This window comes from Acanthopagrus latus, chromosome 24, assembly GCF_904848185.1.
Source record: "Acanthopagrus latus isolate v.2019 chromosome 24, fAcaLat1.1, whole genome shotgun sequence".
In the NCBI taxonomy this organism is placed as follows: Eukaryota; Metazoa; Chordata; class Actinopteri; order Spariformes; family Sparidae; genus Acanthopagrus; species Acanthopagrus latus.
In genome coordinates, this window is record NC_051062.1 from 10,416,763 (window position 1) to 10,433,890 (window position 17,128).

Consider the following 17,128-nt stretch of genomic DNA (forward strand, 5'->3'; position numbering starts at 1 on the left):
AACAACAACAAAAATGAGAGACGAAGAAGAAAGAGAACAAGAACAACAACAAGACAAGAAGAAGAAGAAGAAGAACCATATTTTTTATAAATGTTTCTTTTAATCTTAGCTGCAGGTTTCTAACGCAGGACTTTTACTTGTACATGAGTATTTTAAAGTTGTTATTATCACTCTTCCCTGATATAAATCGTATCAACGTGATATCTGAAGTCCTGATCGACGGCGGCGTCACAGCCGGAGTCCAGCCCCGACACTACATGAACACACGAGCCGGGGAGGGGAGGCGCTCTGCGGGGCTGCCGGGACCCATCCAGCTGTTAGAAGAGGAGCCGGGCGGACAGATGTGGAGATGAACGTGTCAGAGACGAGCAGAGCTTCACCCTGACACACCTGGATCTGTCTGCGGTCATCCTCACACACCTGGATCTGTCTGCGGTCATCCTCACACACCTGGATCTGTCTGCGGTCATCCTCACACACCTGGATCTGTCTGCGGTCATCCTCACACACCTGGATCTGTCTGCGGTCATCCTCACACACCTGGATCAGTTCGATGGAGCAGAGAGGAGATTTGACAGCGATGTGCTGCTGCTGGATCCTCTTCAACTCCGGTGAGCAGACGACATGTTTTTATCTCTTAAAAACAACATTAACGTGATGTCATTACTTTATTTTAACACTTTAAAATGTTTACACCTCCCGTGGGATCGTCTTTATCCATAGAAAACTCGAGAAAAATTGAATTTAACAGTGATTTTATGGCGAATTTATCATATTTGGAGCTAGTCTTGACATTCTATAGCATCATGTATGATCTTAATAGTAAATAATGGGTGATAAGATACGTTGTTCCAGTCCTTAACAACATTTTTATTGTCATATTAATGTAATAGCAAACTTAAATGTGCAATAGTATTTCTTCTAGGAGTATAAAGTCAGAAAAATGCTTATTTAATCTGCATACTGCCACCAAATTGTGGTTAGTGGTTCGTGACTTTATAATGTTTACAAATTGACTGATGCTTAAAAAATGTAAAACAATAGAAAACATATTCTTATTGATTTGAATTAAAATAAAAAATACTATATAATAAAAACGCATAAATAAAGGGACAGCACTAAATACACATACCCATATATACATAATGTAACACCTCCTGTGGATTCACATATTAACTTTATATTAATCTTTAGGGTTAAATAAAGGCATTTTCAAACTCTAATATCAATAATAACATTGTCATGTATTTGTGCTGCATATGTCTATTCCAATTCAGTCCTATACTTCAGGGATTTTATCAAAATAAAAGACACAAATTCAACATGAAATGTTATAAAATAAAATAACAGAAACCGAAAGCATGCAAGCATTATTCTACTATTGTCACCAAAAATACTGTCTTATAAGAAACAGTTAGTCATATTTTATTTACTCATAATAGGAAGTAAAGATGATCAATATCGATATATATCAGCCAGTATTTTATGTAAACTCAGAATATATACATGATTACAGTATTTTGCAATGTGGTTATCAAACAGTTGAGGCAGGTAAACTTTATTATCCATTATCTACATTACAACAACATCTTTTTTCCATGTGAACGTTTTTATTTTGACCTATATATCACGATGTCATGATTAGAATGTCATAAACTGTCATGAAACTCTCTGCATTATAGATTGTGAAGAAAAAAAAATCATTATTTATCATTCTGCTGATCAGGACAGTTGAAGACAGGGTGCTTTTTCTACGCCGGCAGGGTTTAAACAGAATAATTTGTTGTAATAACGTATCGGGAGTGTTTGTTCGGAGGAGAAAGCCTCACAAAGTGCGAGGTAATCCCGCAGCGTGTCATCTGTTCCTCCTCCACTGGCAGAGCCTCACCTGAAACAACATTTTGTCTGTTATAAATAGCCAATATAATCGCAGAAACTGGCATCACGCGTTTGCATGCATGCAGTTTTGCGCTCCTGGCTCGCCGTCTTCCTGCTCCGGCTAATCCTAAATTGCTTGCCGGCGATGCCAAAGTGCCTGCCAGAGTTCAGAGCTGTGAGACAGAAGGGAAGGAGATGTTTCTGGTCCTAAACTGAGCGGGGTAGAAAAAAAAAAAAGAAGAAGAAAGATATTTCACTGTTCATTTCACCCGCGAGACAAATCACATCTGACACAAAAGGTTGAACGCTTTGGAGGTAAAGAGGTTTATTTCGAGCATGAAATTACGACCCGGATGAGTGATGACGACTGCGGGAGGATGTTGATTTTTAAGTTCAGCTATACTAAGTGATTTTGCTGTGTGGTATAAAATTAAATCAGAGTGCAGCAGGTCTCAGTCTGGACCTGTGAGATTTCATGAGCAATAAAGTTCAGGTAATTGATACAGTATCTCTCAAGCAGACGGTTTTTATGCAGAAAGAAGCAGATTTTGGACCGAAAGAGTGGAGAATGGTGCTTTTTAAGCCTCGGAAGGTGGAGATATGTAGTAAATCAGAGCTGGAGGGTTAAAAGACAACAATAAAAAAAGGAGGCAAGAGAATTTTCCTTCACGCTTGGACATAAAAACAGTGAAGAAAAGTAAAAAACGTACAGAATAGATGGTGAAAATGTCCTTAATAAAAACTTAGAATTGCATTTCTTATTAGGCTGCCTTTATAAAAGATTTATAAATAGTAACCAAACTCCACAAATAAAATAAATAAAGTAAAAGTTGGACGTTTCTCTGGTTTGTAGAGACAAACGACCTCTCCTCACTGTCTCCTTCCTCCAGTGCTGGCGGACGACTGGACCCACACTGAGGACGATCTCTTCAGGAGGCTGTTCGGGGGCTACAGCAAGTGGACGCGTCCGGCGCGGAACGCCACCGACGTGGTTATCGTCAAGTTCGGCCTCTCGATCGCACAGCTGATAGACGTGGTGGGAACACACACACACACAAAACTGTAGATCCAAACAACACGCAGCACTTCTAAAATTAAGGCTTTTTATCTTTGTCTGGAACATTCTACATAAAGAGTCTTCTTGAAAATATCACGTTTTTACTTTTGAACACTGGCTCCAATATTTCATCCTAATGTTCACAACACACTCATTTGCTGTTTTTTTTTTTGCCGATTTCTGGCTCCAAACCAGGACGAGAAGAATCAGATGATGACGACCAACGTGTGGCTGAAACAGGTATGAAAGGAACTGACCCCTACAGGAATGATATAATCATCTAAAATGAATAAAAAGTCAGTAAAGTGTCGCACGTGTTGGCAGGAGTGGACCGACTACAAGCTGCAGTGGAGCCCCGCCGACTTCGACAACGTGACGTCCATCAGAGTTCCTTCGGAGCTCATCTGGGTGCCGGACATCGTGCTGTACAACAAGTAAAGAAACCGCACAGTCGCACATTTTAACAAGCAGCTGTGTAAAAGTCAATGTCAAAGTGGATGTAAACCAGAGTTTCAAAAAGTCTTGTTCCCGACACTCTGTAGAGGAAAAAGTTTATCGTCACTTTCTGGATATTAAATAAGTCTTTACGCAAACACACACGCATCCAAGGACACACACACGCTGCTTCAAAACAGACACGACTTTGGCTCCATAGAAGTGACCTTCCCCTCCTCACACGCTCTTCAGCTGATGAGCGCAATGTTATGGATCAAGCAGGTAATTGATCACTACAGATAATTTCTGCCTCCACCTACAGAAATTCAAACAGCTTGAAGGTGCTGCAGCGCTTCTGCATATTCCCGCACACCGACTTGGTAATACATGCAAATTACCCCGTTGAATAAATGACCCTGATTCTATTGCGGCTTCACAGCCATCTTGCATCATACGGTTTGAGTCTGGTTTCCTCCCCGCGGGGCCCCGAGGAAGTATTAATTCTGAAATTCGCCGGGATGGAGATGAAACTTTCTCCTCCTTCAGCGTTTGTTTAAGCGAGCTTGCATCATGAATACAGTGTCGTTAGGATCCAGCGATCAATTATTAAACATCGCCTGTGTAAATGGGAACAGCTCGGGGTGTATTGATTCACCTCTGAGACATGTTGAGACGGAAACTTTAGATCCTCTGTGAACAAAAACAACTAAAAAGATACTCTTTTATCCAGATAACTCCTCAGTGTGAGTTTCTTTATTGTCATTTTTTAATATTTCCTCCCATTTTCCAGCGCAGATGGAGAGTTCGCCGTCACCCACATGACCAAGGCCCACCTGTTTCACACCGGTCGAATCCGCTGGGTGCCCCCGGCCATCTACAAGTCCTCCTGCTCCATCGACGTCACCTTCTTCCCGTTCGACCAGCAGAGCTGCAAGATGAAGTTCGGCTCGTGGACGTACGACCGCGCCAAGATCGACCTGGAGCCCTTCGAGACCACGGTGGACCTGAAGGTGGGAGCGGGTGGACGGATGATCCTTCCCCCGGTTCTTTCTCCAATTCAGCTGCCAGTTTGTGCGAGTTAAAGCCTTATCTGCGGCTCACACGTGCTCTTTTTTCCAAAGGGTTTTGTGTTCAGCAGAAGGATGCCAGCTAAACGTTACAGCCGCTTGGCTTTTTAATTAACGGAACATTTGCGTGCAGCATCAAATTTAGAAGAAAACAAAATGCATGGATACATTTTAATTAAGACCGAAACCACCGAATCAGGCTTTGATTTCTCTGATTTAAAAGCTGTTATCGTGGCTGAAAGAAAGATCTCATTTCTAGGATTACTGGGAGAGCGGAGAGTGGGCGATTGTCAACGCCGTGGGCACCTACAACACCAAGAAGTACGACTGCTGCCACGAGATCTACCCCGACATCACCTACTACTTTGTCATCCGTCGCCTCCCGCTGTTCTACACCATCAACCTCATCATCCCCTGCCTCCTCATCTCCTGCCTCACCGTCCTGGTCTTCTACCTCCCGTCGGACTGCGGCGAGAAGATCACGCTGTGCATCTCCGTGCTGCTGTCGCTCACCGTCTTCCTGCTGCTCATCACCGAGATCATCCCGTCCACGTCGCTGGTCATCCCTCTGATCGGGGAGTACCTGCTCTTCACCATGATCTTTGTCACGCTGTCCATCGTCATAACCGTGTTCGTGCTGAACGTCCACCACCGGTCGTCGGCGACTCACACCATGCCTCGGTGGGTTCGAAGGCTTTTTCTGACCGCCGTGCCGCGCTGGCTGTGCATGAAGCGCCCAGACCACGGTCTGAGGCCTGTGAGGTAAGCAATCATTAACGGCCTCCATGTTTGGAACCATCGTCGGTACCTTTCTTAACTGAGACCATTTTTTGAGGCATTTCTAACACCTCAAAAATTGGAACAAACTAAATATAGTAAAACCATAAAAAGGAGTTGAGTTTGGACGTGATGCACATTTTTTTTTCTTGTTTTTCTTCTCTAAAAGCTCCCAAATTTGAGTGAAGGTTCAACTCAAACTCCTCAGGTCGTTAGCGGGGTGTGACATGTAGTTTCCCCCAGTGAACACAACACCCTCTTCGGTTGTTGTTGTTCTAGAAAGCCCTGATAGATGCCTATAAATGTTAACAAGTTTATTATGTTATTATTAACACTTTAATATTCTTATTTCTGTTAATATGCATCTTATAAAGACTTAAAAGTGCCTTATTGCCAAATATAAAGCCTGTTTTTGTAAGACGTGCTTCTACTTCTGCAGATAAATCCACTGACTTGTTGTCCCTGAACTCTCTCTGTTGTCTCAGGCGGCGTCACCTGACTGATAAACTCCTCCCTGTCCGGGCTCCAGGCCCCTCCCACGGAAGCTCCACCTGGCTCACTCAGGAATCCGACATCGACCTCCACAGCGGCCACCAGCTCAACACTTTGGACACTGGGGACGAGATTCACTACTGCGACCTTCACCGTGACCCACACGCAGATCATCTGAGGAGGTTCGGGGTGAAGATAGACGGCCGGCTGAGGATTTCCTCCCTCTCTCCGCCGTCCCCTCGATTCCTCGGCTACACTCTCCTCCCACAGAGGCGGTCCACGTTCAGCTTAGACTGGGACACCCCTCCTGCGGAACGTGGTTCGATCCAGAGCCCGTCGGCCTCTCTTCTGTCCCCTGCGGTGGTGTCGGCCCTGGAGGGGGTGACCTACATCGCGGAGCATCTCAGAGCAGAGGACGCAGACTTCTCAGTGCGTGCTGAAGATTCTTATCATCCTCCCTGGTAAAGTTTCAGCTGTTGTGCTGATGTGTAGACATTCACAGTCTCCTCTTTGTTTTTTCCTGCACAGGTGAAGGAGGACTGGAAGTACGTTGCCATGGTCGTGGACCGGATCTTCCTGTGGATGTTCATCATCGTGTGTCTGCTGGGAACGGTCGGACTCTTCCTGCCGCCGTGGCTCTCTGGGATGTTGTAAAAAACAAATTAGATATCCAAGGAAATATTAAAATTAATTCAGTTATCAATAATAGATAATTCATTCAGATGAGGTGGAGTAGTGGGACGTCTATATGCACAGAAGGAGACTAAAACACATATTTTAATTTCTTACTCCTTTTTGACCTGATTTCTTTTTTTTTTTGTCTGAAATTTGATAAATCTAAATCGAGTCTCTTTCAGCTGCGGAGTGACGACAGACACTTTAACACTCAAGATGTGATCCAATCACTCGTGAGGCCGAGAGAGGAATGAGTTCCTTCATCTATAACTACTGAGGCCCTGATTGGCTAATTACGCTAAATGAAACTAGCTGTCGGTCAAAGATGCTATGACTTCTCTTTGCTCCTCACTGTAAAGTCTCCTTCGTTACCATCAACATGATGTATTCAGGTCAGCAGTCCAGTCGTTAAAAGTAACTAAAGAGCCTGAAGCTAATTTTCAGTTAACAGTTTAAGCCTGTAGTAACACTGAGAGGATAAGAGACAAAATCAATATTCATCCCAATACACATTGCTTTCCTGCCAACTGATCTGCTGTTGTTGTTTTTTTTACTCACGGGGGATTTCTTTCTCTTCTGGCTTCTTAGATATTGAAATAAAACAGGAAATAATAATCCGCTGACATAAGTATGTAGAGAAGTGGGCGTGGCTTTATTTTGAGAGGGTACAAGTTGTAATTTCTACCTTACAAATACTTAGAGACCTTTCATGTGGATCAACTGAAACATTCAGAGTCGTAACTCTTAAGCGCAGCATATAAATTAAACATATTTTCCACTCAGCCAGATGGTGTCAAATGGTGGTGTGGAGAAAATGGCAAACAAAATATAATCATATTTTACTTTACAAGATAAAAAAGGATTAAATGTTCAAAAGACAAATGAGGTTGTGAAATTTAACAATGAAAGTAAAAAGGTGTACTAAATTGTATGTATAGTTGAGTATAATAAAATAGTTAAAAGCAAGTGAGAACATCTTTTGTTTGGGACATTTAGTTGAACTAACCCTTTAAAATTGCATTTTCATGTTCTCACCAGCAGGGAGCTGCAGTGTGACATGTTCACAAACTGAGGGCTTCATGAACGTCGGTTGTTTTCACTCGTGGTCACACACTTGATTTTGTTTATTGACAGGTGTTTATTCATTTGTTTGTTCTATGATTTTTTTTTAATGATTGAGAAAAACACTTGAAGCCAACTTCTACCACCAGGCAAGGCAAGACAAATGTTTTTATAGAGCGTATTATATATTTCAACCCAAATATGGAATGCCAGCTTAGTCAATATTAGATAAATAAATATGTCTGTAAAATGAATAAACGTGTCATTATGAAATAAAAGCGCCCCGAAATAATTACAGGTTGTTTTCAAATACTAATACATTTCTATATATACTCATTTATATATTAAGACTTAAGTTTGATCATATGTTTATTGTCCCATTTATTTCATAGGCACATTCATTTCTTTATTTGTTTGTTTGTTTGTATGATATTGAGTAAAATGTCACCTACAACCCAAAATGCTTTTGGCAAAATCACAAAAAAAAAAAAAGATCAAGCAAATGCAAACACACAAACTAACTATAATGCTGATTGTGATATGAATTGTTTTTATATCACAAATAAGCAACACAACTTAGAAACTTCATCACAGTAAAGAAAAGTCAATAAAAACACGGTTCGTGTTTCCTCATGACCTGACGATTAAACACATTTTATTCTGGTCTCGGCTGGAAAAACATCCATCAAATTTGGATTTTATGGATTTTTCACAGGCAGCTCTCGTGTTGGTTATGATGTTCGCAAATATATAAAGTTATATATAAACAACTGTACCAGCTGCTGTGAAACTGGCCATAGATCCACAGAGCTGCACGTCTAATTAATCCATTGATCTGCGGCCTTTAATTTTTTTCCTAACGCGTCTTTGACAGTTGTAGTCATGAGCGAGTTTCCTCAGGAAAACTCTGCTGGTCCCTTAACTTTTCATCTAACGACATTTTTGTGCAAATTTACAAATATTAGCGCACTTATGGGCTAAAGTTGATAGCACAAACATTATACTTGCATAACTCGAAGCAGTGCTATGGAGATGTGCTGTCCCTCCCTGTGGAACACCTTGGGACCTTATTCAGAAAAAGTAGTAGTAGTTATTTTGAAAGAGTTGTGCAAAAGGACATATCAATATCAAATCAAAGTTTTTGGCATTCCATCTTCCTTTTTTTGTTTCTTTTTGGCGTTATAAAACAAGTCCCCATCTGCTTCGGTTGATTAGCAGAATGCCGCATATGATGCACCGGAAATGTTTGGCGGTCTACGAAACACCACCTGACCTTCATGAGGCTGAGGGGATAATGACCCGGACATATTGATTTAACATCAGACCTTAAATGATCTCAGGCAGGCTGACAGAAGAGTCTGTCTAAACAAGGCCGACGCCTGAAGCAACGCCGAAGAATAACACGATTCAACCCGATAAAAAGCAGGACTAACCTTAGGAGGTCATACTCTTATTTAAATCTGACGTGACATAAAACTGAACTATAACACGTCATAACTATATGTATGTACAGTGGCTTGCAAAAGTATTCACCCCACTTGTCTGTTTTTTTATGTAAAAAAATTAAAACCATGTATCATTTTCCTTCCACTTCACAATCCTGCACCACTTTGTGTTGGTCTGTCACATAAAATCCCAATAAAACACATTTACATTTTCTGCTGAGCCCAACAACATGCTTACACAAAACATCGGCTCGCGTCATTTTCACATTCACTGCAGGGTGTGAAAGAAAGAAAGAAAGAAAGAAAGAAAGCAGCTGAATCTAGACTCTTTTGTACCAGGGTTAATTCTGTGTTGTTGTAATTGTCGTAGTTCATTAAACCCTAAATCTGTGATATCTGAAATGACAGCCCAAACAGTAGTCTCTCACTTTGCAAACAGGCAAAAAATACTAATTTGGGAAACTTATCAGAGCGTGAAATGCCCATAGATGTTTGGCTTTCTGGGATGTTAAAACTAACAAACTACTTTCTGTTACTCATTTATTTATAGATTTCTCTGAAAGAGAAGTTCCTGGCTGGGTACCAAACACTCAACCCCAAACTTATGACTCAGCCCTCATCCGACCTTATGATTCATCTCGTCTGACATCAAACTGGAGAGCTCGAGGAACAAAACCTTAACTTCCTGGAAGGAAGGAAAATTCACAATCAAACCTTCAAAGACGAGGCCAGGTCAAAGAGGGGACTTTAGTCTTTAAACAAAGTCTCAAGTTTCAAGTCTTTGTCCAGTTTAGTTCGCTGAACGGATAGCATTATGTCATGCCCCCCCGTTCCAACTGTGGCTTGTGATTTTTAAAAGTGACTGGAGGTCAAATTTCAAGTCTCTAAGCAAGAGTCCAGCTAAGGCCCGGTCAAGCCTCAAGTTTTTGAGCTAGAGAACAAGTCAAGTGTCAAGTCTTTGAGTTCATCCAGGTCAAGTCGCAACTGTCTGACAGTAAAAGCACTGCCTGGTTGAGGAGCTGGAGAAGGTATATACGTGTTTACATTGTTTTGATCCTGCTCTGCCTTTTGTACAAGCAGCATAATTCAACACCCGAAGCTACAACTACCTCAGTCTTACAAGGTGCTCGTGCTAACAGCAGGCTTTTATGGTGCAGCTGGAGCGAAAGAAGGATGCAGGAGGTTTTTCTTCCACATACTGTACATATACATTTAGTTATATCACCATTTTCACCGCAAGCTTTCACAATTAAAAACTTGCTGCGTCTCCAGCTTCAGGGCTAACAAACGACTGACTGATCACCATTTCAATGAGCAAATTACCACATCGATTAAATGCCGCGTCTCATTCATCTACAAATGCGTATAACAGATTACACAATTTAATTTGTCATAATATGCCTTTTGGGTTATTGGCTCCCCTTTGTTGTGTTACTGTATATAGAAGGTCTGCTTTACTTCTGTGCGTCACTATATAACAAGCATTATATAAATATTTATATATATTATAAAATATGTGGCTGTACCGCTGTTGTAACAAAGTATACCCACAATAAAATGCTTGTTGCTGTTTTCACAGCAAGTATACTTTAAATGTTTCTGTAAGTCAACTTATCATTTCTTTATTGTATTTTTTAAGTACATTCACAGGAAGTAAACTCAGGAAAAAGAAAATCACAACACACTCTTATACAAAAAGGAAAGCAAATCAATCCTAAATCTAGTTTAACAAAGCGGTATACTTCAGGATAACTTTAATAAGTTAAGTTAGTATAATAAGTTTATATCTGATGTAAGTACATAAAAAATGAACATTAAACTGTGCTAACAGCACATTAAGGAGAATTTTCCAGCTAATATAGAGATGGTAGTGTGTTTATTGTCACACTCATACAAATATGAAGACATCAGTTTTTGTATCAGTGACGCTGGTTTAATTTGCACATAACAGTTAACAGAGTCAATTAAACATTTTCCTTTTCCTCTGCCTCCTGCCACTGAGCTGCTGTTGCTATTTAGCGTACAGCATCTCTCGTCTTCTGGCGTACATGGAGCTCAAAGAAAACACGGCGTCGGCGAGGGCGGTGGGGAGGTGAGGGAAGAGCTTGAGGAAGAACGTGTCCGTCACGGAGACCAGCAGGTATCTGTACTTGGGCTGAACGGACGTGACGGCGTGCATCATCGCGTCGATGACCAGGTCGGGGTTCTCGAACCCCGACCTGCACGACGACACGAAGTACTCGTTGGCAAGGTCGACGTACTGCCGGTTGAAAACCTGCTTTCGTTCCTCGTCTAGTTTCTCCCAAATGTCAAAACCTGTTTTAATCTTCAGGATGTTGGTGGCTTGGCCGAAGTTGCCGGGCTGGATGATGCTGACCTAAGAGTGGAAAAACAGACAAAAAAGACTTATATCAAGTTTCTGTGACACAATCTAGACTATTATCAACATCAACTGTCTCCTGTCTGTCTGCGAGTTTCATTTTGACTGACAGGAAGAAGAGCCTGACATGCTCCTGCATACAAGAAAGCACTTAATTCTGCACAGTGTAATGTCAATTTTACACTGAATGAATGCCTTTAATTGAATTGAATAAGTCTGCGAGCTAAGAATTTGTTTGCCACAGGCCTCCTCACAGAGTCTCGCCTCATGGAGTGTCACAGGATTTGTTTGTGGTCGTGTGCGATGTCGCGGTACCTTCACGCCAAAGCTGGCCATCTCGACTCTCAGGCAGTCTGCAAACGCCTCCAGCCCTCTCTTCGACACGCTGTATGCTCCCATGTTCAGGCAGTTGAAGAAGGAGAAGATGCTCGACATGTAGACCATGCGACCTGCGGCAGCCAGGAGACAAAACGTCTGTGTTCATGCCGACATCATCGCAGTAAGAACTGGGAGGCAACAGTGAGACGGGGCTGAATTTTGATCTAACCTTTGGTGGCGCGAACCAGTGGCAGGAAGGCGATGGAGGTCCTGATGGAGCCGAACAGGTTGATGTCGACCATGTGGCGGAAGTCTTCAACGGTGCTCCATTCGATCTCGGCCCAGTCGGAGATTCCGGCGTTGTTTACGACCGCCCACAGGCCTGAAAACAAAGTATAAAATTCACACGATCACACAGTTCCGTTTGAATCGATAGACATGCAGCCGTGATTAAATAATTCAGTTTGTGCCTGATGAAGCTCCAGGATACAAACTGCACGGCGATTAGTTCCGTGGAGACGCTTTTAAAAAGCCAATCCGCAAAACAAATTACAGTGAAAATATCGTGTTCAAGTTGAAATTGGATACTTAGTCACGATTTTAACTGTCTTAGTACATTTAACAATCTTCCGACTTTTAATTTTATTATCTCCTGTCTCTGTTTCTCAAACTTGCTGCTTCGTATCTTTATAGTTTTAATGACATTTATTCAATTAAAGTTAAATAAAGACATTTATACATGGAGGACCATTTCCAAAAAAAAAAAAGGGGCAGCTGTGACTCAGGTAGAACCAGCTTCTTGTTATTTGAAGGTCGCTGGTCTGCATGTCCAAGTGTCCTTGAGCAGGATACTGAACCCCAAACTGGTTCTGATGTGCTGGTCGGCACCTTGCATGGCAGTCAGTGCCATGAATGTATGTATGAATTACTAAGTCATTTTTGGAAAGTAAGAATCTCTGAAATGTAAATATAAAGTTAATAATCGCAAGACTAAATTATACAATATTGAACTTTTTTTTTTTATATTATCTGAAAATAAAGACTTGAAGTGTATAAATGTGACCCTATTTATAGAAGCCAGGGATAAAAGGAAAAAGATAAACAGGAAAAAACAAAGTCTATGATAATTTAAGATGAGATAACTTTGAAACAATAACACAATAACATTAAGAAGTAAAATACTCACTTTTTTAGATCCACATTTGTTAAATCTCAATGTGAGAATTATTTTTTTCCTCACCTTTCTCTGGCAAGCTCTCCTGGATGATCTTCTTGGCCTGCTGAACGTCTTCATCGCTGGTGACGTCCAGCTTGAGGATTTTCAGATTACTGGACGACTGTCTGGCCAGGCTCTGGGCGCCGACTCCCTCTGGAAACAAGCACCCAGCGAAGACCACAAACCCTCTGTGGTCCAAACATCGAGCCAGCTGGTGCCCGAAGCCGCTGTCGCAGCCCGTTATCAGCACAGCGTGGCCGTGACCGCCCGGCACGTGGCTGCAGCCGTGGCGGGAAACCAGCTTGGCGAGGGCGAGGATCAGCAAGGCCGAGAGGGAGACGACGGCGATGACTTGGCCGATGAAGAAAGTGGCGGTCATGCTGGCGAAGCGTCTGCGCACCACCGTGTCCGAGGACTGTCGACGAGCGCCACGGACTGCACCATATAAGCCCGTTCACAGCATAGCAGCAGTTCACCGTGAGGGCCGTCTCTGTTTCCTTGAGACGCGTGATGGTTACTTTCAATTTGTTCAGGTTTTCATGTGACGTAAAAACGAGGGGAGAAAAACATCAGCTGTCTCTGCTAATGACGAACACAGCCTCGAGCCGTTTGAATGATTCGGATCATTATTCCAGCTTGACCAAACATTTACACAAACATCGCTCATCAGCAAGCAGGAGAGCAGCAGCTGGGGGAACACAGCATCATAATGCAGAACGTTAACATGTTAACGGTCTGTTAAGTGGCGCCAAAACATGCTGAAATGTGTGAAGTCTTAACTCTGACAAAAGTCATAATTAGCAGATTGAGAGGTCAAAAATGGAGACAAAGACTTTGTTTCTTCACAGATTAGATGCTTGCTTTTCGATTCTCATCACCCACTTGGAGCACAAGCTAGGGGGGTCATCAGAGACCTGAGACCACCAGGCTGAGACCATGTTCCCAAAGAAAGAAAAAGGGAACAGAAGCACATCAGAGGAGCACTTAAAATCTGTGGCTAGCCAAACCTCTGAAAAATCGAGAGGAGACGAGAAAACGTAATCCACAACGTCGCTGGAACATCTTTAATAAACATTGTATCCTGGTTCACTTTAAACCCTCCAACAAGAAACTTGTCCACCCCAAGGACAGAACAGCCAGGCATAGACAGAGCGAGGGAGTTTATCCTGTTCAACACAGCCAGAACTGCACAGATTGGTTCACTGGAGAGACAAAACAACCTCAGCACAAACAAATAAAACTACACAGGAAGACTCAAGACTCTGCTGTCCACTCACATCTGAAGGAGACGAATCATTACTTTGAGGACAACAGCGTCAAACTGGAACGACCATCTTAGAACAGACGAGGTGGACTAAGACTTATCAGCCACCTACAGTGCAGCACTGACCACCAACCATTCACACCTGGACTCACCTCGCCCTGACAACCCACATGGAGGCCGGTTTGATCAGGCCCACAGGTGGCTCCAACGACCTCCACACAGAGTTTAAAAGCCTGTGACTGACAATAAAAAAATATATATTTAAACAGTTTTCTTTACATGTTTCTTTCTATTCATGTAACGAGCTCCACAACAACAATAACCAAAAAAAAAAGACAAAAACAAAGCCTTTAAATTTATTTCAGCTTCATGTATTGACAAGTTATAATATACAGCAACATCACAACCTCCCTAGAGTGACGGGAGGTTTTGTAATCTCAAATAAAATGTCAAAAAAAACAGCGGTACGTGTATTTCTAGGTCATCTGCAGTAGGATTGCCGTCGGCGGTTTAATCTGACAGTGTGGTTCACGTTACAGTAAGAAGTTCACCTCAGTGTCAAAGTCACACATGAGGGAGCAGTGATGAGGTTTCACAGTGAGGAGCAGCGACTCCACCGTGTGGTACAGATCGGTCACTGCAGGCAGTCGTGGGGGGGAATAAACTACGAATAAGTGACAGAATACAAACAAAAGCTCCCATTTGTCCTTTATAAATGAAATGCCCACAGCGCTTGTACCAGGATCAGGTGAGAACAATCTATATCTTTCAGTGTTACAGCTGAAAATATGAATGGAGGTTGACCTTTTTATTTATTCATATACTTTTATTTACCTGTTCTTGTTTCATTTGATGCGTACATACTAAAGACATCACTGTTAGATGAATACACAGGTGAGCACCATCGTCGGTCGGCGGGTTTAACTCTAGCGACGAATGGCTGTGTTTCTTAGATGTTTATGTTGCAGCACGTGTCCGATCGCTAAAATAAAAAGGAAATGTGAGGACACAGGACGCGCTGACAACTCTCTATCACTTCAGTCTAAAAAATAAGGCCAGTGTTTTTTATATTATCACATTCCTGTGAAAACACCAAAACCACAGATGGAATAATGAACCGATGAGGCCACACAGCTGCACTCTACAAATGTAGCTCCAACCTCAGCTGAAAATAGTCCCCCAAAGAATGCTTGATCTCTTCCTGTTTAATTCATGACTAATTTGTTGGGCTGACAATGGATTACCAATTATACATATTTTCCATTGTTCAAAATGAAGATGTTTGCGTGGTTGATCCTGGTTATATCAGTGCTCGATCAGGGTGAGGCAGTGCTGTGCACGTACAGTTCTGTACTAAAAATTCAAAACCCGAGAGATTTACACTTCTGCTACGAGAGGAAACAGTCTTATGTTCCGTGTGTTCTGCACAACAACTACTGCAGAACAGGAACAGTTGTTATAATAAGGTGTGAGGTGTGAGGTTCTTCGGGAAGGCGGTGACTGTTCACCGCCGGATAAATCTAATCTAAATCCTGTGAAACCAGACAGACATGATGGTAGTTTCTCAACACAGTATCTCTGATTGTACCCAAACTGTCCATTAATATCGCTCTGTAACTTCCCCCCCCCGGCGCAGAGCTCGTCGTGGTCCGATCAGGTCTCGACTTTACCGAAGGTGCCGTCGGGCGGTCGGTAGTGTTTGGGGAAGGCCTTGAGCTGCAGGGAGTTAAAAGCGTACTTTCGGCATCCGACGTTCTTCACAGTGTTTTCTCTCCGGCAGCCCTCGCTGAGGAGACAGAACGGGGAGGGGAGGGGAGGGGGTTCACAGACAGAGATGATGATTGAATGACGCTGAAATAGTTGTTTTGAGAATGATCATTGCTTTGCTGGGAGTCAGGGGAGTTTCTGATCAACGACAGTCAACAAATGACTCAAGTCATCCATAAAGTCAACACTCTGTTTCACAGGTCTGCAAATGACCAAGTAACATATTAAACTGTCTTTGAAATGACCACAGCAACCCCATCAAAATCTATTTCCAACAAGATTTAAAGTTGTAATGCAAAATGATCTCCAGTAGGTGTCAGTAAAGACTTATTCAAACACAACACTGGAGAAAACACGCAACACATTCATACACAAGTCGACAAACGTGGTTGAGAAGCTGAAGGAAAAGCAGTTTAAAGTCAAGGAAGAAGAAGAAGAAGATGATAAGAAGAAACAAAATGCCACCAGAGTCTGGTTATATTCTGCAGGTGGAGGCAGAAGACGTTTATTACAGCAGGAGTGTGGCGTTCAGGGACACACTGTCTGGAGGTTTTCTTGGGTACATTTGGAGCAACATGGGCCGCAGCAAGGCTAAAGCTTTTCAGACATTTAACTGCTGATGAGTCTTTGAGGAAGAAGCACTCATAAATCAAGACACAAATAAAGGCAAAATGAATAATTTTTGATTGTGATCTGTATGTGGAGAGGTTTTACATCGACGTGAGTCAAGATCTGTGTCAGATTCTAGAATTAAAACACCTTTAAAAAACTCTTTAAAAAGAGCACGACAAGTGATTCAATCAACAGAAAACTCACAAGAAACAAACAGACACAGTTCATCTGCGTATTACGACGTGTCACACAGACGTATCGAGCTGTGATATAAAGTGACAACAGCATGACGTGGCACAAGCATAGTAATCACATTGTATATAGTATTTTTTTTATATATATATTTATCTGTATATATTCTCTGCTAGGAAATAACTTAAGACAAGATAGCAAACGTTAGCATTTAGGCAATACAAGCATTTAAATACAATATATGTACAGCAATAGAAATATATTCTCTGATACATCTGGGTTCTATGATTAAAAATAAATAAATAAAACAAAACAAAGTCTAAACTGAGATGTTTCTCGTTACGGTCTGATCAATATTTTAGGAAGCACTTTAAACATAATTCCGGGAAATTCGTGTGTCTGTGTTTAAATACGACTTCACTGGAACTTTCTAAGCACATTTTCACTTTCATCTACATCCCTGCTGCTCAGTGATTATCTGTATATTAGAT

The 17,128-nt window shown here is 42.0% G+C and overlaps 3 protein-coding genes across 8 annotated transcripts in view; 1 reads left to right on the forward strand and 2 right to left on the reverse strand.

Moving 5' to 3' along the window:
* The first annotated feature begins 470 nt into the window (after positions 1–470).
* On the forward strand, positions 471–9,199 carry LOC119015045 (neuronal acetylcholine receptor subunit alpha-2-like). Its single transcript, XM_037090640.1, has 8 exons — positions 471–611; positions 2,769–2,914; positions 3,131–3,175; positions 3,260–3,369; positions 4,161–4,380; positions 4,697–5,199; positions 5,700–6,135; positions 6,235–9,199. Exons 1-8 carry the CDS (start codon positions 554–556, stop codon positions 6,358–6,360), a joined length of 1,644 nt encoding a protein of 547 aa, XP_036946535.1. The 5' UTR covers positions 471–553; the 3' UTR covers positions 6,361–9,199.
* Positions 9,200–10,742: 1,543 nt separating this feature from the next.
* zgc:113142 (uncharacterized protein LOC503524 homolog) lies at positions 10,743–14,274 on the reverse strand. Of its 4 annotated transcripts, none has more exons than XM_037090915.1 (5): positions 14,080–14,212; positions 12,827–13,490; positions 11,816–11,968; positions 11,584–11,717; positions 10,743–11,265 (listed from the first exon to the last, which is right to left on the reverse strand). In XM_037090915.1, the coding sequence occupies exons 2-5, from the start codon at positions 13,179–13,181 to the stop codon at positions 10,900–10,902; spliced, it is 1,008 nt and encodes a 335-aa protein (XP_036946810.1). In that variant the 5' UTR covers positions 13,182–13,490; positions 14,080–14,212; the 3' UTR covers positions 10,743–10,899. The 4 variants fall into 4 exon arrangements, with proteins under 4 accessions (XP_036946810.1, XP_036946813.1, XP_036946812.1 ...); XM_037090918.1 differs by lacking the exon at positions 14,080–14,212 and adding an exon at positions 14,219–14,274 and having other exon boundaries at positions 10,900–11,265; positions 12,827–13,299; XM_037090917.1 differs by having other exon boundaries at positions 10,900–11,265; positions 12,827–13,299; positions 14,080–14,218.
* Positions 14,275–14,409: 135 nt separating this feature from the next.
* LOC119015179 (inositol polyphosphate-4-phosphatase type I A-like) overlaps positions 14,410–17,128 on the reverse strand; it is a 39,500-nt gene continuing 36,781 nt past the window's right edge. For all 3 annotated transcript variants that reach the window (XM_037090914.1, XM_037090913.1, XM_037090912.1), the window contains one exon: positions 14,410–15,852. In XM_037090914.1, coding sequence (XP_036946809.1) covers positions 15,720–15,852 — 133 coding nt within the window. In that variant the 3' untranslated portion in view covers positions 14,410–15,719. The remainder of the gene's footprint in view (positions 15,853–17,128) is intronic.